At 44.1% G+C, this 24302-nt stretch overlaps 2 protein-coding genes across 6 annotated transcripts in view; one reads left to right on the top strand and one right to left on the bottom strand.

Moving 5' to 3' along the window:
- Positions 1-10668, bottom strand: part of CPNE3 (copine 3) — a 49405-nt gene extending 38737 nt beyond the window's left edge. Inside the window, exon 1 of the mRNA XM_027973243.3 lies at positions 10571-10668. The gene's annotated coding sequence lies outside the window, so the exon portion shown is untranslated. The remainder of the gene's footprint in view (positions 1-10570) is intronic.
- Positions 10669-22495: 11827 nt separating this feature from the next.
- Positions 22496-24302, top strand: part of RMDN1 (regulator of microtubule dynamics 1) — a 30738-nt gene continuing 28931 nt past the window's right edge. For all 5 annotated transcript variants that reach the window (XM_060393974.1, XM_042254517.1, XM_027973248.2 and 2 more), the window contains exon 1: positions 22496-22636. Coding sequence is in view for 3 of the 5 variants with exons in the window: in XM_027973248.2 (XP_027829049.1) it covers positions 22508-22636 (129 nt within the window). In the remaining 2 variants the exon portion in view is untranslated. The remainder of the gene's footprint in view (positions 22637-24302) is intronic.

A 24302-nucleotide genomic window follows, 5' to 3' on the forward strand; every position in this document is an offset into this window, starting at 1 on the left:
TTCAGGTATTCCATAGCACTCCTTTGCCTACTGTAATAGTCTCCTAAAAGTCTTCCCACCCATCTTCCCTCAACTCACATCACGATTTTATCAATTCTGATAAAAAAATAATAATAATAACCATTACTGGCTGTCCAGGGCGTACCCTAGTCCACTCAGCTCTGCCTGGAATTTACGGCTCTTTTTACAACTGTTGCATCCTATCCAAACAGCTGTTTCTGATGGTAGTGGGTTTGCAGCATGCTCAGCATATACTAGACACACTACAAAGTGTAGCGATTATTATTTTATTAAGTACTCAAGTATTTCAGTTGGTTATCTCAGCATTGGTGGCTTATTATTAAATAGTAAGACATAAAGCACCTTTTTCATCCTTGCTTATAAAGAACATCTTGGAATGATGACACGATAACCTCTGGAATTTACACAAAATGAATTTGCCAAAGGAGTCAGCCTTGACTACAGGCAAGTGCTGCTGCTGCTGCTAAGTTGCTTCAGTCGTGTCTGACTCTGTGCGACTCCATAGACGGCAGCCCACCAGGCTCCGCTGTCCCTGGGATTCTCCAGGCAAGAGCACTGGAGTGGGTTGCCATTTCCTTCTCCAATGCGTGAAAGTGAAGTCACTGAGTCATGTCCAACTCTCAGCAACCCCACGGACTGCAGCCCACCAGGCTCCTCCGTCCATGGGATTTTCCAGGCAAGAGTACTGGAGTGGGGTAAGTAGTGCTAATTTTCCCAGATCCTCTCGGTAGAGTTTATTCATCTGAGTGACTGCAACAGTTGCATGGGGCCCAGCGACACTAACATTATTTGCCCTAAAGCAATCAGGAGGGAAAAGTCAGTGCCCATCCTCCAGTGCCTTTAGTACACTTCAGTCTTTGGCTACAAAATGATGAGTGAGTGAAAGTAGCTGAGTTGGGTCCGACTCTTTGTGACCCCATGGACTGTAGCCCGCCAGGCTCCTCTGTCCATGGCATTCTCCAGGCAAGAATCCTGGAGTAGGTTTCCATTCCCTTCTCCAACAAAATGAGGAGTCTGGCAATATTAAAATGCCCACAAAGGTTTCTCCTGGTTCCAGCATCATGACTCACTAACTGATAGCCACAGCATGTCCTGCACGACCTCCTCTGAAAGGGAACCGGGGCCGCCCTGGGGCGGCTGGAAGGCGGCCCAGCAGCATCAGCAGTGCATGCCTAGACAAGGGCTCTCAGACTGCATGACTCCCAAAGGCAACAAGGATCCCCCTCCAAACAAAGTGGGAAAAGGGTCAGATGGCAGTAAATCCAGGAGCCGCCACCCTACCTGGAAGCCCCAGGTCAAACCAACAAATGTATATTCTAAGAGGGTACTATATACCTGCTGCTGCTGCTGCTAAGTCGCTTCAGTCGTGTCCAACTCTGTGCAACCCCATAGACGGCAGCCCATGAGGCTCCCCCGTCCCTGGGATTCTCCAGGCAAGAACACTGGAGTGGGGTGCCATTTCCTTCTCCAATGCAGGAAAGTGAAAAGTGAAAGTGAAGTCGCTCAGTCGTGTTCGACTCTTTGTGACCCCATGGACTGCAGCCCACCAGGCTCCCCCGTCCATGGGATTCTCCAGGCAAGAACGCTGGAGTGGGGTGCCATTGCCTTCTCCAACTATATACCAATCACTGCGCTAAGGACAGGGGGCTGGAGGGAGGGGTGCTGCAACAATAGAAGATCTTGGAGCTCATGATAAGCACACTGGGCCACCCAGTCACTCAACACAGTATCTTCCATGTGCTGTGAATGCCGAGGAAGGAGGGACGCAAACAGAAGGCAGCACAAACCCCTGGCTCTCTCTGTGTACAGAGATATCCAAACCGTGGCTCAGACAGAGCAACAGGACACCTTGGAGGTTTTTAATCCTCAAAACTGAGGATTAAAACTATACTCCACTATAAAAGCATTCGAATTCCTACTGTCACTTGCTACTGGATTATTTTGCCCCTTTAAGTAGAGACTGGGGGAGTGGAGAATGGAAGGACAGAGGGAAAGGAAAAAGTTAACAATTCCATTCATCTGGATAATCTGCGGGTTTGCCTTTTGCAGTTTTCAAAGCGCTTCCAAATAATATATTTTATTCTGTGCTCTCCAAAAGAAATCCTAGTGAATTGGCCAGGACAAGGAGCACTACTATATGGTGAGAGGTCAATACATCATAGCTATAACTATAATAGTAAGCCTGCAAATAACTAGATTGCCTCTGAATATATTGATAATTTTTAGCACATTGTTATGTTTTCAAAACAATGCATAGTATCCATTTTAAAAAATGAATTTATCCAAAAAGGTTAATTACCCTAGATAAACAAGCTAATAAGTAGCAAGGCCAAAGAAAGCACTTAGATTATTCCCCCCTCTTGCCAGAATGCCCTGAGGGCACTAAAGCCTCTAATTAATCATTATTTAATACTGCAGCAATATTTTCTAATTAATTTCCTTATGACCTTTCAGTTAGTGCGTCAAATTAATATTCAGCCCAGCACAACTTAATGAATAGGATCGTACAAAATTAAAGATTAATATTTATACTATAACTATTACTATATTCTGAAACAAATGTAAGCAGAATAACAGTAACTTGCCAAAGACTGGGAAGAGCTGAAAGGTTTATATTTACATCGCAGCAGTTTCTCTTCAAGACAGCCCATGAGATTGTAAACTACTTCGGGCTAAGAAAGTATTTTCTCTGTAAAGTCCCCACACACACAGATCTACACAGGGTCACGGGATCTCAGTGTTCTCAGAGGGCACTGCTGGACCAGCTTAAGGTGGCAAAACTATCCTCAGAACACACTGCATTTAACAGCTGAGACTCTGAGATCAAAAACCTCACAGTAAACAAAAGTCCACTGAGTTTGCCCAGTATTCAGAAGATAGGGATGCCCACAATTTTTTTTTATTTTATCCTGGCCGTGGGATACTACACATGGGGATAGGGAATGAAGTACAGATGCATAAAAACAGAGAGAAGGGCACGTGTTCTTTTCAGTGTGCAAAAGGAACCGGCAGGAGCTCACCGGGACAGACAGGAAGCAGTTCGGTGTCAGTCACACCACAGGAGGGCAAGCGCTGCAGTTTCTCTAGGCCTCGGGGTTCTTTCAGTCGGGAAAGCCAAGAGTGGAGTCAATTGCTTTAACTCCTAAGGCTTCTTCCCGTTAATGTTCTGTGATCCCAGTTTAATGACAGTGAATAAAGCACTTGTTTAGGAACTAGTACTGGAGGGGTACCAGCTTGCTGGTAGGAAGGTAAGTTATGACCAACCTAGATGGCATATTCAAAAGCAGAGACATTACTTTGCCAACAAAGGTCCGTCTAGTCAAGGCTATGGTTTCTCCAGTGGTCATGTATGGATGTGAGAGTTGGATTGTGAAGAAAGCTGAGCGCCAAGGAATTGACGCTTTTGAACTGTGGTGTTGGAGAAGACTCTTGAGAGTCCCTTGGACTGCAAGGAGATCCAACCAGTCCATCCTAAAGGAAATCAGTCCTGAATATTCGTTAGAAGGACTGATGTTGAAGCTGAACTCCAATTCTTTCGCCACCTGATTCAAAGAACTGAGTCACTGGAAAAGACCCTGATGCTGGGAAAGATTGAAGGCGCGAAGAGAAGGGGACGACAGAGGATGAGATGGTTGGATGGCATCACCGACTCAATGGACATGAGTTTGGGTAAACTCCGGGAGTTGGTGATGGACAGAGAGGCCTGGCGCGCTTGCAGAACATGGAGTCGCAAAGAGTTGGACACGACTGAGAGACTGAACTGAACTAAAGGAGTTCCTACTCCTTTAAAAATATTTTTTCTTAATTTTTTTAAAGGGGAACAGAAAATTTTAAGAACCAAGAAGAGAAATAAAAGAAAAAAGATACAGGTTTCCAAACTGTGTTTCCCTCTACTGAAAAAGGTATATCTGAAAAAATATATATATTCAGATACTTTCCCACTGAAGGAGGCACCTTCACTTAAAATTGTTATTCAATTCTCCATCCCAAGATGACTTGAAAAATAATCCACATCAACAAACAAAACAGAGGGCTCAGTCTATTAGGCACAGGCAGCATAGCAAGGAAGTGAAGTTTACAACCGTCCACAGAATCTCACATTATTAACTCTCAGTTCATATCATGGCAGGAGTGAAGGAATCAGCTTTTGGCCACTGTTTGTTTTTTTATTGAACTTCCAGATTCTTCGATTATCCTGAATAAAATCTAAACCAACACTATTACTGATACTTCGCCATGCAGAACTGGGGTCAGCAGAGGTTAATATGAAAGAGTTGTCACTTGACCCCTCTTTCTTTAAACTCAAGGAGTTAGTGCAGTTTTACCCTATCCTACCCACCACAAAGTGAGGAATCAATCAAGGCCCCTTCCTTGATTTCTCTAGGAAATTTCTGAGATACACTGGCCTGGTCTATCATTCAGTTTACTTACCATGTGCTTCAGGTTGTCCTGCGTTACTAAGCCCCTGGTTGCTGTACATACATTTTAGAAATGTCACTGATTATTATACTTTCAAGCATATCAAATGAACAGTTCACCATAAGTAGTGAGTGAAGTGTTAATAAAAGAAGTAATGATAACATCATATTGCCTCACCTTATGAAATATGCATCTTGGCAAAGTTAGCTACAGAGTATACATACCTTTCCCTATCTCCAGTGGATCTTTCTGATAGTTCAGTTGGTAAAGAATCCGCCTGCAATGCAGGAGACCCCGGTTTGATTCCTGGGTTGGGGAGATCCCTTGGAGAAGGGATAGGCTACCCACTCCAGTATTCTTCGGCTTCCCTTGCGGCTCAGCTGGTAAAGAATCCGCCTACAATGCAGGAGACCTGGGTTTGATCCCTGGGTTGGGAAGATCCCCTGGAGATGGGAAAGGCTACTCACTCCAGTATTCTGGCCTGAAGAATTCCACGGACTGTATAGTCCATGGGGTCGCAAAGAGTCAAACACAACTGAGCGACTTTCACTTTCACTTATACATACCTGACCTACTAAGTGAATCATCTGTTACCAAACCTGCTTTGATAAAAATTAGAGCTGCATCACCTAGCAGAAAATTCCAGGGTGCTCAACCGAAAATTTAAGGTTCCCTGGTGACTCCATTGTAAAGAGTTCGCCTGCCAATGCAGGAGACGTGGGTTTGATCCCTGGGTCGGGAAGATCCCCCGGAGAAGAAAATGACAACCCATTCCAATATTCTTACCTGGAGAATCCATGGACAGAGGAACCTGGTAGGCTACAGTCCAAGGGGTTGCAAAAGAGTCGGACATGACTTAGCGACTAAAAAGCAACAAAGACACAGTAAAGCTGCTGGCCAGATATTCAGCACTGGTTGGATGTTATATTAAGGCACAGCAACCTACTGGTGTTTTTTGGGGTTCTTACTTCCTTCCGAGCGTTTTAAGAACTGTCTACCCTCTCCAATCTACCAGAGGCTGGACCAGCCATCAGAAGGTCTCACTCATCCTCTGTATTACCCAACAATGCCCAATTCTGAAAGCATGCTTTCTAAAACCTGGCTCCCTTATTTCTCTTATTTAGCTGGGCACATGTACTATTTAACTGGGCAAGACAGGCGTTTTCACATTTTAACACTTTCGATAATGAAAATTCTTTCCTTTTAGAGCTGCAACAACTACAGAGTGTAAAACTTTCCTTGGTCCTCAAGGTTTAAAAGTCTGTAATGCTGAGAAAGGGCCTGGAATGTTATACATTTCCTGATTTCAAGAATATCTGTTTTCTGCATGCTGAGTGCACACATTTCATCCGTTTTAACTTTCTGGCCAACCACTTTCTATTTCCCAATGATGAACAGTTTAATAGTTCATTCACTCCATACTCATTCAACAAATACAGAATGCCTGTGTGTCAGACACTATTCTAAGGGATTAGGCGACAACAATGAACAGAGCAGGCAAATATCCCTACCTTCATGTGATTACACTGTAGGGAGATATACAGTATGCTAGGTGACAGTAAGTGCCAAAGAGAAATAAAGCACAGAAGGGGAGCAAGAAGTATTGCAGATGGGAGTAATATTCATATATTTTTATCAACTTATTTTGATAACATCATTGAAAAAAACTTTTTTAATTTTCCCTTCTTTTTAAAAAAATCCTGACCGCTAAGCAGATTGTACACTGTATTTTTTGTTAAAGGTTTTTAGGGAAGATGAAACCTTAAACTTGGAGTGTGGATGTTAGGTTATATCTAACAAGCAGTGCGTTATGAAAGCGTGTGATAAAGGTCCTGCTGGTGCAATAACATGCTGGAGAGTTGGAGATGTGGATTACTTCCAACACGGCTCACTCGAGGGGTATTCTTCCCTTAGACCTGGAATGCAGAGTCTCTAAAGAAACACTTTGTTCTTATAAGGTCATTTACATATTTGCTTTCTGTTGAAATAACTGAAAATGTTAAATCTGACAGTTGTTTTTGTCTTATATATAGAGTATCACATATATTTAGGTTGTGTATTTTTACTGCTGTTGTTGTTTAGTTGCTAAGTCCTGTCCGACTCTTTGGTGACCTCATGGACTGTAGCCCGCCAGGCTCCTCTGTCCAGGGGATTTCTCAGGCGAGAATACTGGAGCGGGTTGCCATTCCTTTACCAGGGGATCTTCCCAATTCAGGGATCAAAGCCGCATCTCCTGCATTGCCAGGTGGATTTTTTTTTTACCACTGAGCCACCAGGCAAGCCCGCTTTTTTTTTTTTTAATATAAAATAAGTCAAATACCAAGAAAGGGGGGGAGGGAGGGAAGACAAGTTTCTCCTTACAGTCTCAGATATCTATCTTAACATGTCCCATCTATCACCTGAGGATCTAGAGACACGGTAAACTTCATGCTCAGCATGTTGCGGTAGCCTGGTGACAACACATGTTGCAACCACACGCTTGCTTTGGTAATTTTCACGGGAACCAGACATAATACAGCGACTTGGTACATCCCAGTGTACCGTCCATTTCAAAACTGAAATACATCCGTTTCAAAATTGTTTGCTAAAATGAATATGTAGTAATTTCCTGCTATTTCCATGGGGAAACTGTGTTAGTATGCTAGCCATCTAATTTATATTGGTAAATTTGACTATCACATAGACTAATTTTAAGGTCTTTTTAAAAATTATGACTACATACTCATGAGCTGTTATATATTAAAAGAGTAAACAGTCTCTCCAAAAGAATCCCGTTTTCTCCCCGTTTCAACTTCTAAATAGATTTAAACTAGAATAACTGGCTGAATTGTAGGTATAATCTTACCTAAATATATATAGTGATGATCATTTTGTAATGCAATGTATAAAAATATTGAATCACTGGTGCACCTGAAATTAACGTAGTACTGTAGATCAGTTATACTTCAACTAAATAAATAAAATGTATATATGTCTGCCTTTGATCATCATATTAGAAACTCAAATAATGTAGTCAAATTAAATCTATGATACTTTACTTTTAGGAGTTAAATTAAACCTTCTTCTCAGCCGATCTTTTACTAAATCTTCTACCAAATATTCTATTTAATTGTCTGGACTTTAACCAATTAGCAATCCTTATAAGGTAAGAAAGAACAGGAAGGGAAAATATTGGTGGGAAGGAAGCTGGCCTATATGGTGAAGGTAATAATGGGTAAATTAAAGGAATGGCCAGAGTAGGACTCTTCAACTTGTTGAATGCCACCAATGGAAGTAGTATTAATCCTTGCTGAGAGAGCTACCTGAAAGATCATGCTTTTGATGCATAAGAGTAGCCAATCACAAATCCTTGAAGGTCAAGTGTTATTGAATCAAATTTCACATCCTACATTAACTCTCTAAGTTTTGCTGACAGGCATATTTTCCAGTATAGTAAATCACTGGCTAAATAAAGTTTTGAAAAAAGAAATAGAAAAGTAAATTATAATAATAGTAGGAGAAAAAAGAAATCACAGAAATCACTGGAAACAAAAGAGGGCAAGTCAACTGTGTCTGAAGCCACATGAGAACCGACAGGAGCTAGGATGCGGGATGAATGGGGTGTCTGAACCCACGCTACAAAGGGAATGCTCAGGGCAATAGTGAGAGCCCTGTAAAGAGGCTATACAAATTCGCAACACCTGGCTGCCTTCACTTTGAGTGAAAATGAAGATCATTGTCTATAAAGTGTCCACAGCTATAGGTAAAATTAGAAAAGGTGTCCAGCCACTTATCAACCCTTAAAAGGCAAAGCTGAGCACCAAAGAATTGACGCTTTTGAACTGTGGTGTTGGAGAAGACTCTTGAGAGTCCCTTGGACTGCAAGGAGATCGAGCCAGTCCATCCTAAAGGAGATCAGTCCTGGGTGTTCTTTGGAAGGAATGATGCTAAAGCTGAAACTCCAATACTTTGGCCACCTGATATGAAGAGCTGACTCATTGGAAAAGACTTTGATGCTGGGAGGGATTGGGGGCAGGAGGAGAAAGGGACGACAGAGGATGAGATGGCTGGATGGCATCACCGACTCGATGGACGTGAGTCTGGGTGAACTCTGGGAGTTGGTGATAGACAGGGAGGCCTGGCATGCTGCATTCATGGGGTCGCAGAATCGGACACGACTGAGCGACTGAACTGAGCTGAACTGAACTGAAAAGGCAAAGAGGTGCTTTGTTTTCCCCAACCTGAAATCTCCTATCTTTCTCCTTCCTTCAGGTGCTTGATCTGGGAGAAGAAATCCTGAAAGGTTGTGCCAGGCCCTGCGGAAAGGCGTTCCCCCTCACAGGCGGGGGAGCCTCAGCACAGTCCTGTCCCAGACACCTCTCAGAATGTTTTCAGCCCAGAGTGGGATGTGTTTTTCCAGTTCATCAGCTGATAACGAATTGCCTTTTAAAAAATTCTCGTGAAAGCAAAAGAGTGGCCCTCGGCACCACAGATTGCTCCATTGGCATGCCTATAGTTGCCACCGCCCGTGTCATCTGTCCTCAGTTTTCTGCTCTGACTCTCTCCTATCTCCTTCTACCTGTGCTCTAGGTCCGCACAAGCTGTGTCTGGCTCTGGCTGGCAGCGGTCAGAGGTGCAGTTTGCTGTCCCCAATTAATGACAACAGCAGGATATATGTTGCTATATATAGTTCACCACTATGTGCCAGACACTTGGCTAAGTGTGGTCCAAAAATGATCTTATTCAATCTTCATAACAACCCTATGACATAGGAGGTATTTTATCTCTATTTTACAAGTGCAGAAACAGGCCCTAAAAGGCTAAGCAACCCGCCCAAGGTCATACAGCTAACAAATCTCAAAGACTAGATCTCAAACCTCGGTATCTATCTTATCCCAAAGAGTAATAATATTCTTCGTTGTTGTTTAGTCGCAAAGTCATGTCTGACTCTTTGCGACCCCACGGACTGTAGCCAGCCAGACTCCTCCGTCCATAGGATTTTTCCTGGCAAGAATACTGGAGTGGGTTGCCATTTCCTTTTCCAGGGGATCTTCCCAACCCAGGGATCAAACCCTCCTCTCCTGCATTAGCAGCTGGATTCTCTACCACTGAGTCATCAGGAAAGCCCCAATAATGTTTTTTAACATAAGGCCATAAAGCATGGGTGCAGAAATCATACAGATCTGAATTTCTGCTCTAATGCTACTACGACTTAACCCTTGTGCAATTTGGAAATTTATGCAATCTGAGTTTCCTCGAGTATGAAATGAAATAGCAATACCACTTAAGCTGATGATTGTGAGCACTAAATGAGCTAACATATAGGAAAGTTGTCTAGCAGGGTTTGTGCCATCCTGTAACCAGTACTCGGTACACTCAGTGCCACTCTGCCTCCTACCTGATTAGCAGTTATAGAGGCAGCCACGAAAAGATAATACCGAGGATAAACAGAAAGTGTGGATCACCACCACAGGCAACGTCAGTGATAGGTTTGCTCGGTCTCCTAGAGGTTCTGGTAATGCAAAACAAACCTTACCGCACTTCCTCCACGCCCTCGGTGGTAGTGAGCCCAAAACACTAAACCTTAGAAATTCGAAGCTGGAGCCGGAACTGAAGCCGCTAGGATACGCCTTCCCGCAGCCTCCTGCGTTACCCCCAGACGGAGTCACTTTTGTCCACCCCACGATCTGACAGCTCCCCTGGGGTCCCCCGCTACCGAGGCGCGCCCCGCTCCCCCCGGTACTAGCGAAACACAGAGCGGACCACGAGTCCGCGTCTCTCCCCGGGCCGCAAGCCCGCCACCCCGCCGGAGGAGGCTGGGGGGTCCCGGGCACCAGACGCCACGCGCAGGCGGCGCCTCGTAGCCCGGAGCTGAGCCCGGAGCTCGGGCTCCCCCGGGAGACGTTCGGCAACTCTGGGCCTGGGCTGGTCGCCGATCGCGCGTCCAGCGGCTGCAGAGGCCCGATGCGCTCAGCCGAGTCCGGGCCGCGCGGAGCCCAGGATGCGCCCGCAGCGCGAGGGCGGCCCGGCCCAGTCGCGCGGATCCCGCGGGCTCGGCTCTCCCGACCTGGCCCCTTCTCCTCCCCAGGGGACCGCTGGGTTCGGGTGCCCCGCCACGCCGGGCCCGAAGCAGAGGCGAGTCCTCACTCACGGCTCGGCCACAGGGATGGGAATCACTCCGTAAGGACCCGGCAGGCGGACACCGCACAGTCTCCCAGTAGCCTCGAGTCCAAGCAAACCCCGGGGATCGGCCGAAGGGCGGGGCGGGGCCGAGGGGCGGGGCGTGGCCGAGGGGCGGGCCAGGCCAGGGCTGGTGGGCGGGGCCCAGTAGAGGGAAGGGGTGGCGGGGCGGGGAGAGGGGCGGGGCTGGTTGGCGGGGCGGGGCTGAGGGGCGAGGAGAGGCTGGGGCCGGCCGAGGGACTAGGAGGGGTTGAGGGAGGGACCGGACGAGGGGGAGGGCGAGGCCCGGTTGAGGGGCGGAGCGGGCGGGGCTGAGCCCGGCTCCGCCCACCTCGGCCACTGCTGCCCGAAACTCTGATTGGTTTCTTACTGAAAACCCCTAGTAGACTTCAGGCTTTTTAAGTAAGTTATCCGGTACACCAAAATAAATTCCTGAAAATATAAGAATTTACATTTGAGAAAATTTAGACTGCATTGTGAACCAGGAAAGAATCAGGTTCAGCATGAAAGTAGACAAGTGCTAACTCCTACTCTCTGTTACGTTGAGAAGACTCTTGAGAGTCCCTTGGACTGCAAGATCAAGCCAGTCAATCCTAAAGGAAATCAGTCCTGAATATTCATTGGAAGGACTGATACTGAAGCTGAAACTCCAATACTTTGGCCATCTGATATGAAGAGCTGACTCATTGGAAAAGACCCTGATGCTGGGAAAGATTGAAGGCAGGAGGAGAAGGGGACGATAGGGGATAAGATGATTGGATAGCATCCAACTCAGTGGACATGAGTTGGGTGAACTCCAGGAGTTGGTGATGGACAGGCAGGCCTGGCATGCTGCAGTCCATGGGGTTGCAAAGAGTTGGGCACGACTGAGCGACTGAACTGAACTGAACCACTGTTAGAGTGCTTTCAGTGTGCGCACTGTCGGAATTATTTGATATTCTTAATTTCATTCAGTCCTCAATTTTGTGACGTATTTAGTGCCATTATCCCCATTTTGAAAATGAGAAAAATACGACTAACTTGAGATTTGATAGCTAAGTAGTTGGCCTACTGCCGGAATTCACAGATTCAAAGTACTCTCTAAGCATCCCACCTAACTGTGACTTGCTGCCTGAGATAAAACAAATTATCAGTATTATGGAAAACATTGCTACATTTGACTACTTGACATTTGAACTTCCACCCCAAAAAACGGGGCAAAGATCAATAGGCAAACACGAGAAAAAAATATTTGCTACAAACCTGACTTTCAAAGAAAGGGCTAGTATCTTAAGTATAAATTGCTTTCAAAAAAATAGAAAAATGGGCAAAGGATGATTTTTTTAATTACAGAAGATATGGGAAAGTAAATGAAGAAATACAGACTTCTAAACCAAGCTTTTCTTTTAATCCAAAAATATGCAAAGTATAATCATACCAAAGCAAGTGAAGGTTCCTTCATTTATTTAACACCTCCTGGATCCTTGTTTCGTGCCAAGCATTGTTCTATAGAGATGTGATAAACCAGAAGCTTCGATTCTAGAGGGAGAACAAATAATAAGTTATTAAAAAGAACCAAAATGATTTCAGATAACCATAAGTGCTGTGAAAGAAAAATCGAAATGGAGTCAGTATTGCCTCGTAGTATCTGCCTTTATAAGCCCCTGACTCTTTCCAGAAGCACTCTTCTGGTTTTTACCCAAGTCCCTGTCTCCCAAATTGCAATTCCCAAGGCCCTTGAGTAAAGCTCATTGTTGCAACCTTGACATGGATTATCGTTCACATTATTGTACTATGAGGAAAATAATACAGAGTAATGTGGTAGAAGCTATGGCAAACCTAGACAGTGTGTTGAAAAGCAGAGACATTACTCTGCTGACAAAGTTCTATACAGTCAAGGCTCTGGTCTTCCCAGTGGTCATGTACAGTTGTGAGAGCTGGACCATAAAGAAGACAGAAGGCCAAATAATGGATGCCTTTGAACTGTGATGCTGGAGAAGACTCATGCGAGTCCCTTGGACAGCAAGGTGATCAAACAAGTCATTCTTAAGGGAGATCAACCCTGAATAGTCACTGGAAGGACAGATCCTGAAGATGAAGCACTAGTATTTTGGTCACCTGATGTGAAGAGCCATCTCATTGGAAAAGTCCCTGATGCTGGGAAGAAATTGAGGGCAGGAGGTAAAGAGGGCTTCAGAGGATGAGATGGCTGGATGGTATCACTGATGCAATGGACATGAACTTGCACAAACTCCAGGAGATGGTGAGAGACAAGGAGCCCTGGCGTGCTGCAGTCCATGGGGTCACAAAGATTCAGACACGACTGGGTGAATGAACAACAACACAATGTGATAGAAAGGGACTTGAGGATAATGAGAGCCTATTCAGACAGGGAAGGCCTCAGTAAGGTTATGATATTTTATTTTAAGAGCCAGTCATGTAAAGAAGATCTGAAGGCAGAGGAAAGACAGCAGGGACACAGGCAAGTCTAGACTTGGCAAACTGCAGGAACAGAAGCAATATCTTTGTGGTTGGAACATAGCAGAAATGAAAGAGAAGTATCTTATTTTGTTTTTACTAAAAGATTGGTAAAAACAACCTTTCTGTTTTGGTTTTTATTCTGTTTTAACAGTAAAGTGAAGGTCCTTGGGTACCTTAATTTTGTTACAAGTTTCAAAATTTCCAGAATACATAATATCAATACCTAACTTTGATGACCTCTGTCTCCACTACCATTGGGAGCAGAGACAATGAAACGGTTTTGTACTTTTAGTATCCAATAAGCATTCTTTCACTTAAATGGACAGTGCCATTGCTGATTAACTTATTTATTCTTCTCAAACTATAGTCTTAACTCCATTCTACTTTTGTACTTATTTATGTGCTCACTTATTCAACATGTATTGAATGATTATTATGTATCGGGCATAACAAGGTTCTAGAAACAAAGAACAAATAGCCATGGGACTAAACACCTGCCGGAGAATTAAAGGGATGAAAATGGATGCTAAAATGAATGAGAAATACAAATATATATATATATATATATTCTTTTGGTGTTCTTCTGCTTCACTGATTATTCCTTCTTATAGCCTTTGATTTTTGATCCTCCCATTCCCAGTTCTTACACTGGAGTGCCCCAGGGTTTAGATCTTGACTTTTCTTTTTTCTATCTTCATCCATACCTTTAGCTATCTCATCTAGCCTTACAGCTTTGAAATTCATCTATATTCTTTTTAAAAATTATTTATTTATTATGTATTTTGTGTGCATGGGCTTTCTTTAGTTGCCATGAGTGGGTGCAACTCTTCGTTGTAGAACGTGGGCTTCTCATTATGGTGACTTCTCTTGTTTCAGAACACAGGCTCTAGGGCACAGGAACTTCAGTAGTTGCAGCACTTGGCTCAGTAGTTGAGACTTGCAGGATCTAGAATGAGTGTTTAGTAGTTGTGGCACATGAGCTTAGTTGCTCCAAGGCTTGTGGGATTGAACCCAAGTCCACTGCCTTGGCAGGAAGATTCTTAACCACTGGGCCACCAGGGAGGCCCCTCATCTATATTGTGAAGGTTACCAAACTTCCAAACTCTAGATTCCAGCTTTCTGCTTTGGGGGTGTATTAGTTATCTACTACTCCATAACAGATTACACCAAATTTAGGGGCTTACAATTAAGTAATCATTTATTATCCCTCTACTGGGCATATACCCTGAGAAAATTATAACTGAAAAAGATACATGTACTCCAGTGTTCACTGCAGCACTATTTATAAATAGTCAGGACATGGAAGCAACCTAAAGGTACATCAATAGATGAATGCATAAAGAAGATGTGGTAAATACATACAATGGAATATTCAGCTCAGTTCAGTTCAGTTCAGTCACTCAGTCGTGTCCGACTCTTTGAGAGCAGAATATTACTCAGCCATAAAAAGGAATGAAACTGGGTCATTTGCCATGATGTGGATGAACCCAGACTCTGTCATACAAAATGAAGTAAGTCAGAAAAGGAAAAACAATATACATGGAATCTAGAAAAATAGTGTTGATGACGCTATTTGCAGGGCAGGAATAGAGATGCAGACCTAGAACAAGGGCTTGTGGACACAACAGGGAAAGGGAGGGTAAAATGAATCGAGAGAGTAGCATTGACATACATACCCAATCGTGTGTAAAACGGATTGTTGGGCAGCACAGGGAGCTCAGCGTGGTGCTTTGTGACGCCAGGGGGGTTGGGATGGGCAGGAAGGAGCGAGGAAGGTCTGAGCGGGAGAGGATATATGTATCCGTATAGCTGATTCCCCTTGTTGTACAGCACAAACTAACACAACATTGTAAAGCAATTATACTCCAATAAAAAATTAAATTCAATGAGATATGACTAAGGAAAGGAAAAAGTGATAACCCACCTAGACAGCATATTAAAAAGCAGAGACATTACTTTGCCAACAAAGGTCCATCTCATCAAAGCTATGGTTTTTCCAGTGGTCATGTGTGGATGTGAGAGTTGGACTATAACGAAAGCTGAGTGCCAAAGAATTGATGCTTTTGAACTGTGGTGTGTGACTCTTGAGAGTCCCTTGGACTGCAAGGAGATCCACCCAGTCCATCCTAAAGGAGATCAGTCCTGGGTGTTTATTGGGTGGACTGATGTTGAAGCTGAAACTTCAATACTTTGGCCACCTGATATGAAGAACTGACTCACTGGAAAAGACCCTGATGCTGGGAAAGATTGAAGGCAGGAGGAGAAGGGGATGACAGAGGATGAGATGGTTGGATGGCATCACCGACTTGATGGACATGAGTTTGAGTGAACTCCGGGAGTTGGTGATGGACAGGAAGGCCTGGCATGCTGCAGTCCATGGGGTTGCAAAGAGTCGGACACTACTGAGAGACTGAACTGACTGACAACTAAAATAAAGTAGTCATTTATTGTATAGATTCTGAGTCTCAGGAATTTCAGAGTGGCTTAGCTTTGTGGTTCTGGCTCATCATCTCTCATGAGAATTGCAGGCAGGTATTCTTCACGGTTGCAGCCATCTTCTGGGGCTGGAGGATCCACTTCCAAGATGGCTTGCTTACATGTAACAGTGGTGCACTTTGCTGGTGGGAGACCTCAGTTCCTTTCCAACGGGCACCTCTCAACAGGGCTGCTTGAGTATCCTAAGGCTCCTGGGTTGCCCCGGGGCAAACAATCTAAAAGACCACAGCAGAAGCTTAATGAGACTTACAAGTTAGCCTCAGAAGTCATATACAATCACTTTTGCCATATTCCAGTGGTCAAATAAACCAGTCTATATCTAATTTGAAAATTTAGCTCAGATGACCATTATATCTACTACTGTGGGCAGGAATCCCTTAGAAGAAATGGAGTAGCCATCATGGTCAACAAAAGAGTCTGAAATGCAGTACTTGGATACAATATCAAAAAATGATCTCTGTTCATTTCCAAGGCAATCATTCAATATCACGGTAATCCAAGCCCACACCCCAACCAGTAACGCTGAAGAAGCTGAAGTTGAATGGTTCTATGAAGACCTACAAGACCTTTTAGAACTAACGCCCAAAAAGGATGTCCTTTTCATTATAGGGGACTGGAATGCAAAAGTAGGAAGTCAAGAAACACCTGGAGTAACAGGCAAATTTGGCATTGGAGTATGTAATGAAGCAGGGCAAAGGCTAATAGAGTTTTGCCAAGAGAACACACTGGTCATAGCAAACACCCTCTTCCAACAACACAAGAGAAGACTCTACACATGGACATCACCAGATGGTCAACACTGAAATCAGATTGATTATATTCTGCAGCCAAAGATAGAGAAAAGGAAAGATATAAGCATTTGAATGCAGAGTTCCAAAGAATAGCAAGGAGAGATAAGAAAGCCTTCTTCAGTGATCAGTGCAAAGAAATAGAGGAAAAGAACGAATGGGAAAGACTAGAGATCTCTTCAGGAAAATTAAAGATACAAAGGGAACATTTCATGCAAAGATGGGCTCAATAAAGGACAGAAATGGTATGGACCTAACAGAAGCAGAAGATATTAAGAAGAGGTGGCAAGAATACACAGAAGAACTGTACAAAAAGATCTTCACAACACAGATAATCACGATGCTGTGATCACTCACCTAGAGCCAGACATCTTTGAATGTGAAGTCAAGTGGGCCTTAGAAAGCATCACTATGAACAAAGCTAGTGGAGGTGATGGAATTCCAGTTGAGCTATTTCAAATCCTGAAAGATGATGCTATGAAAGTGCTATGCTGCACTGAATATGCCAGCAAATTTGGAAAACTCAGCAGTGGCCACAGGATTGGAAAAAGTCAGTTTTCATTCCAATTCCACAGAAAGGCAATGCCAAAGAATGCTCAAACTACCACACAATTGCACTCATCTCACATGCTAGTAAAGTAATGCTCAAGATTCTCCAAGCCAGGCTTCAGCAATACGTGAACTGTGAACTTCCAGATGTTCAAGCTGGTTTTAGAAAAGGCAGAGGAACCACAGATCAAATTGCCAACATCCGCTAGATCATGGAAAAAGGAAGAGAGTTCCAGAAAAAAAAAACATCTATTTCTGCTTTATTGACTATTCCAAAGCCTTTGGCTGTATGGATCACAATAAACTGTAGAAAATTCTGAAAGAGATGGAAATACCAGACCACCTGACCTGCCTCTTGAAAAACCTGTATGCAGGTCAGGAAGCAACAGTTAGAATTGGACATGGAACAATAGACTGGTTCCAAATAGCAAAAGGAGTACGTCAAAGCTGTATATTGTCACCCTGCTTATTTAACTTATATGCAGAGTACGTCATGAGAAATGCTAGGCTGGAAGAAACACAAGCTGGAATCAAGATTGCCAGGAGAAATATCAATAACCTCAGATATGCAGATGACACCACCTTTATGGAAAAATGTGAAGAGGAACTTAACATTAAAAAGCCTCTTGATGAAAGTGAAAGAGGAGAGTGAAAAAGTTGGCTTAAAGCTCAACATTCAGAAAACGAAGATCATGGCATCCGGTCCCATCACTTCATGGGAAACAGATGGGGAAACAATGGAAACAGTGTCAGACTTTATTTTTTGGGGGGCCCCAAAATCACTTCAGATGGTGATTGCAGCCATGAAATTAAAAGATGCTTACTCCTTGGAAGGAAAGTTATGACCAACCTAGACAGCATAGTGAAAAACAGAGCTATTACTTGGTCAACAAAGGTCTGTCTAGTCAAGGCTATGGTGTTTCCAGTGGTCATGTATGGATGTGATATCTGGACTGTGAAGAAAGCTGAGTGCTGAAGAATTGATGCTTTTGAACTGTGGTGTTGGAGAAGACTCTTGAGAGTCCCTTGGACTGCAAGGAGATCCAACCAATCCATGCTAAAGGAGATCAGTCCTGGGTGTTCATTGAAAGGACTGATGTTGAAGCTGAAGCTCCAATCCTTTGGCCACCTGATGCAAAGAAACGACTCATTAGAAAAGACCCTGATGCTGGGAGGGATTAGGGGCAGGAGGAGAAGGGGATAATAGAGGATGAGATGGCTGGATGGCATCACCGACTCCATGGAGATGAGTTTGAGTGAACTCTGGGAATTGGCGGAGAAGGAGGCCTGGTGTGCTGTGATTCATGGGGTCGGAAAGAGTCGGACATGACTGAGCGACTGAACTGAACTAACTATATCTAATTTGAGAGGGAATCCCACAAAGGAGTGTATTCAGGAGGTAAGAACCATTGTGGGCCATCTTGAAGACTGGCTAACACATATGTCTAATAATCATTTCAAATCTTAATGTACAAATATACCCTCGATCTTCCTTCCCAAATCTGTATCTCCCAGAGTCTTCTCTATCTCAAGCAATGGCAAAGCTTCCTTCCAGCTGTTTGGGCCAAAACATTCGGAGAAATCTTTGCCTTTCTCAGGTCCCGCCTCATCTGGTCCAGGGTGTTGGCTAATTCCATCAACCCTGCCTTCAAATTACGGCTGGATTCTATTTTCCACCCTAGTCCAAGTCACCACAGTTTCTTTCTAGATTACAGTATCATCCTAGTAACTGCTTCCTTACCAGCTCCCTGAGTCTGTTTTCAAAACTGTCATAAGAATCTAATTAAAATGTAAATTAGACTGTGTTGTGTGTGTGTGTGTGTGTCTGTGTGTGTGTCTGTGTGTGTGTCCTTAGTCATGTCCAACTCTTTGCAACCCAATGAACTGTAGCCCACAAGGGGTCCTCTGTCCATGGAATTTTCCAGGTGATAATACTGGAGCAGGTTGCCATTTCCTACTCCAGGGGATCTTCCTGACCCAGGGATCAAACCTGGGTCTCCTGCATTGCAGGCACACTCTTTACCACCTGAGCCACCAGGGAAGCCCTTGTGATCAGAGAAAATGTCGCTTCACTTCCAAATTCAGGCCTTTGCACTTTCATTCCCCCTCACATGATATGCTTTGCCCCCAAATATCTTCAGTGACTCATTCCCACTTCTCACTCAGTGATTTCTTCTGTGGCCACCACCCTATTTAAAACTGTAATGCCTACAAAGAAGTATACTCTATACCCCTTCCTGCTTATCTTCCTTTTCAGCATTTAGCACTGTCTCATATATTTGGAGAAGGCAATGGCCACCCACTCCAGTATTCTTGCCTGGAGAATCCCATGGTCAGAGGAGCCAGGTGGGCTATAATCCATGGGGTTGCAAAGAGTCAGACACGACTGAGCGACTAACACACACACTATATATCATTTATTATCTATCATATTGTTTATCTTGCTTACTATCTCTTCCCAGCTGAAATATATACTCCACTAAGAATTATTCATTCAGCCTAGAAGAATATCAGGCATACTATAGAAGAGCAAAATATATTTGTTTAATGAGTGAAGAAATTGTTCCAGGCCCAGTTATATGCAAAAATCTAACACATCATTGAGTTTACAGTATAATGAAGGCACATATTATTGCACATATTAAGCAATGAATCTTATCATTGCTATCTTTAAAATTTACTCCAGATTGACAAATAATCACAAATATATAAAAGAAATTATGAAATGTGTTTAGAGTCATAAAGAAAATGAAAATATACTAAGGGGAATCAAGAAAATTTTCTCTGAGGAAGTAACATTTGGACTGAGAATTGAAAGATGAATAAGAATTACCTAGGTAAGGAATAGTGGAGTGTGATCAGGGGATGGGGGAGGGTTACAAGGAAGTAAGCGGACTGGGACGGAATCCTGACAGAAAAAAATATCACAGAGGGAAATCTGAGGCTCAAGGGAGGTAAGCAAAGATACTGTCCCTGGAGCCAAGAGGGAAATATCCCAGACTTGAGGAGACTAAAGAAACAAATTAAATACAAGTAATCAGGATTTGATCTGAGTTGGGGAAAAATTGTTACTATGAAGGACAGCATTGGGACAGTAAGCAGATCTTGTATAGTAACAATAATATTCTGTCTACTTTGATTTCCTGAATTTGATCATTGTACTGGGACTAAACTGCAATGTAGGAGACACTGGTTTGATTCCTGGGTGGGGAAGATCTGCTGGAGAAGGGATAGGTTACCCACTCCAGTATTATTGAGCTTCCCTGGTAGCTCAGATGGTAAAGAATCTGCCTGCAATGTGGGAGACCTGGGTTTGATCCCTGGGTTGAGAAGCTCCCCTGGAGAAGGGAAAGGCTACCCACTCAAGTATTCTGGCCTGGGAAATTCCATGGACTGTATAGTCCATGGGGTTGCAAAGAGTTGGAAACGACCGAGCGACCTTCACTTCACTTCACTAGGACTACATAAGAGAATGTCCTTGTTTCTGGGTTTGAAGAGTCATGATATGTGTAATCTACTCTTAACAAGTTCAATAATAGAAAATAATAACAGGAATATAATATGCATGTTATATGTAAGATATTTAAACAAAGATAATGTAACAAAATGTTAATAATGGATGAATTTAGGTGAAGAAAATATGAGATTTCTTGCAACTTTTCTAATGATCTAGTTTTTTTTTTTTCAAAATGAAAAATCTAATTAAAATTTTAACTCCGGTTTCAATATCAGAAAGTCAATCTCAGGATTTTGATGGCATTCAGTGGTAAAAGCCTATTGTTCAGCAATATTGAGAAAGCTACCAGTAGAAAACTTTTTTTTTTAAAGAAAGTAAATTGTGAAGAGGACCTGTATATCTTTTACAAAATACTTTAAAAATAAACACAATAGGGATGTCACTGATATAATCCTGAAGAAATGTGGTTGATCAAATGGTGGAAGGAGAAATTACATAGAAGAAGCTTTGAACTTGTTGTTAGAAGACATGAATTCAACTCTTCCAGCAATATTTGCTAGTCTTTCCTGATGGCTGCATGATAAACAATCTGCCTGACAATGCAGGAGACACAGGAGATGGGAGTTAGATCCCTGGGTTGGGAAAATCCCCTAGAAGGGGGAAATGGCAACCCACTCCAGTATTCTTGCCTGAAAAATCTCATGGACAGGGGAACCTGGTGGCTTACAGTCCATGGGGTTGCAAAGAGTTGGACAGGAATGAGCAACGACCAACCAATATTTACCAGCTATGTATCCTTGAATAATAAAACTCTTTAAGCTATAGCTCACCTGTTTATTAATTTTGGATACCACTTCACAAGGTAGTTCGGAAGATCAAATGAAATGAAAGTGAAGTCGCTCAGTCGTGTCCGACTCCTTGCGACCCCATGGACTGTAGACTACCAGGCTCCTCCGTCCATGGGATTCTCCAGGCAAGAGTGCTGGAGTGGGTTGCCATTTCCTTCTCCAGGAGATCTTCCCAACCCAGGGATCGAACCCGGGTCTCCCACACTGCAGGCAGACGCTTTACCATCTGAGCCACCAGGGAAGACTAATGAAATGAAAGTGTGTGTTAATTCACTACGTAGTATTAAGAGTACTATATAAGTGTAACCTTATTTAAAAAAAAAAACAAAAAAAAAACAAAAAAAAACCCTGTAACTATCTTCCCTTATTGCCCATAAAATTTTTTCATCAGTTCAGTTCAGTCGCTATATATATGATCCATATACTAGGTTTTCAGCCTGTATTTTCTCTCACATCAACTCTGAGGTAGGTTCAAAACCTCTTCTTTCCCTCCAAAAGAATTGTGGTCCAGTGAGAAGCAAGGCCCACAGTACTGAATATTTTGAGGGAAGCCAGGGGTTTCATACCATACAATCCAAAGCATACAACAGCCATTAACCTTCTGCCCAAAGGCTTCCTCTCTCTAGTCCTTCTTACTGGATCAGTGCGGGCTGGACATTGTTTATTCGGCTAAGCCCCTTGTTAGGTGCAGATTGTGGACTCTTAGTTGCAACGTGTGGGATCAGTTCCCTGATCAGGGATGGAACCCAGGCCCCCTAAGTTGGAAGTATGGAGTGTTAGCCACTGGATCACCAGGGAAGTCCCTAGGCTGGTCATTCTTTGTCTCTGGCTTCTCTCTGACATCCTCCTCCTCCTTCATTCTTTCCTTTATATAGAACAGTTTAATCCTCCTAAGCACTTATTTTCTTAACGGACCCTCCAGTACCAGCATTCTCCCCACCTCTGGAGGCAGCAGAGATGTTTTTTTAAAAATCGTTTTTTATTTGCATACATAAACTATGGAATGCTGATCTGCCCTTGTGCCAAAGCCAAGACAGATTCCTAGGATGGGTAGAAGTCTGCAGCCAGAAAGACACTATCTTCCGGGCCGCACCCCAACGCGCGCACGGGGGAGAAACTACTACGTCCCGTCCAATTAGGCATTTCCCGCCCGCGGACGCAGTGCGCCGGAAGATGCCGCGCGGAACCGGAAGCAGGCGTGAAACCGGAAGTGGGCAGGGCGACTCCCTCTGGGGAGGCGAAAGGCCTTTAGCTCCGCCCCACTCCTTGCGGCGGAAGAGGTTAAAGGTCAGCCCTGCGAGTTAAACAACATGGCGCTAGCCGCGCGCCCGTGGAGCCTTCTCCCTGTGGGATGTAGCGCGGCCCGGGGACTTCGACTTCCGGCAGGTGCTGCCGGCAGCCGGGGGCAGCGCGTTCCTTGGCGACTCGGCGCCTCTGAGGTACCTTCGCCGCCCCAGCTCTCCCGCTTTCCTCCCCCAGCGACCGTTCTCCGGCGGCGCCTTCCTTCTTGAGGCCTGGGGGCTCCGCGTCGCCTTAGGGTGTGTGGGGAGCTGAGGATGGATCTCAGGGCCGTGCGCCTGGAGCACTCCCGTGACCGCGAGGGATGTAGATCCTCCCTTTTGGGCAAGCGTGCTTTCCTCGCTGAAAACCGGGGTCGGAGGAGGAGCGAGGGCCCGGGAGAACCTGCTCCTGCCTGTCTCCTGTGTGAATACCGGGGGGACAGTGGGGAGAAAGACCTTGCCCGCCGTGAGATGCTTTTCCCTTTCAGTGATGGCCCGATACGGTGACGGCTCCTGAGGCTGTCAGTCTATCGGACCTGGGAAAGCTTGCGGTGTGATTCTGAAAATCCTGCGACTCAGACTTTTTTGCTATGTAGGTTTTAAAAAATTATTTTCGAGTTTCTCGCTTCATCTGCATAATGTTAAGGAAGGATGTTGGGATGGATTGTCATCCCAGTTTTGGCATTTCTGTTAGACTGGTCTTGGTTTGTATAATCTCTGAAACAGGGTGGAAGGGTTAGGTTGCGTTTTGGGTATGTATCGTTTGGAACTAGAGGCTTCATTATTTTAAATACACATTTTTGACTGCCTGGTATGTTCAGAGTTCTGGGGTGAGGGAGGGATGAATGATCGTAAGGATAGATCCCTTTCCTTGGAAGAGCTTATAGCCACATGGGTTGATGTTTCATGATGTGAACAGAGGAATGGGAGGAGTATTCAGTTCAGTCGCCCTGTCATGCCCTTCTCTTTGCGACCCCATGAACCACAGCATGCGAGGCCTCCCTGTCCATCACCAACTCCCAGAGTCCACCCAAATCCATATCTATTGAGTTGATGATGCCATCCAACCATCCCAACGTCCATTGTCCCCTTCTCCTGCCCTCAATCTTTCCCAGCATCAGGGTCTTTTCCAGTGAGTCAGCTCTTCGCATCAGGTGGCTGAAGTATTGGAGCTTCAGCTTTCAACATCAGTCCTTCCAATGAACACCCAGGACTGATCTCCTTTAGGATGGAATGGTTGGATCTCCTTGCAGTCCAGGTGTCTTCTCCAACACCACAGTTCAAAAGCAGCAATTCTTACGCGCTCAGCTTTCTTTATAGTCCAACTCTCACATCCATACATGACCACTGGAAAAACCATAGCCTTGACTAGACAGACCTTGGTTGACAAAGTAATGTCTCTGCTTTTTACTATGCTTTCTAGGTTGGTCATAACTTTCCTTCCAAGGAGTAAGCGTCTTTTAATTTCATGGCTGCAGTCACCATCTGCAGTGATTTTGGAGCCCAGAAAAATTAACTCAGCCACTGTTTCCATGGTTCCCCCATCTATTTGCCATGAAGTGATGGGACCAGATGCCATGATCTTCGTTTTCTGAATGTTGAGCTTTAAGCCAACTTTTCACTCTCCTCACTCTCCTCTTTCACTTTCATCAGGAGGAGTATTAAGTATGAGATTAGCCTCAAGTTTCCAAATTAGAGCTTTGGTGAGTTAAAGATTCCATTTTAGTGAAATGATCATAGTTTAGATAATAACAGCTAACATTCGTTGAACCATTACTGTAGCCAGGCATTATGTGTTAAACATTACCTGATTTGTTTACTGAAA

Source organism: Ovis aries, chromosome 9 (assembly GCF_016772045.2).
Source record: "Ovis aries strain OAR_USU_Benz2616 breed Rambouillet chromosome 9, ARS-UI_Ramb_v3.0, whole genome shotgun sequence".
Taxonomy (NCBI): domain Eukaryota; kingdom Metazoa; phylum Chordata; class Mammalia; order Artiodactyla; family Bovidae; genus Ovis; species Ovis aries.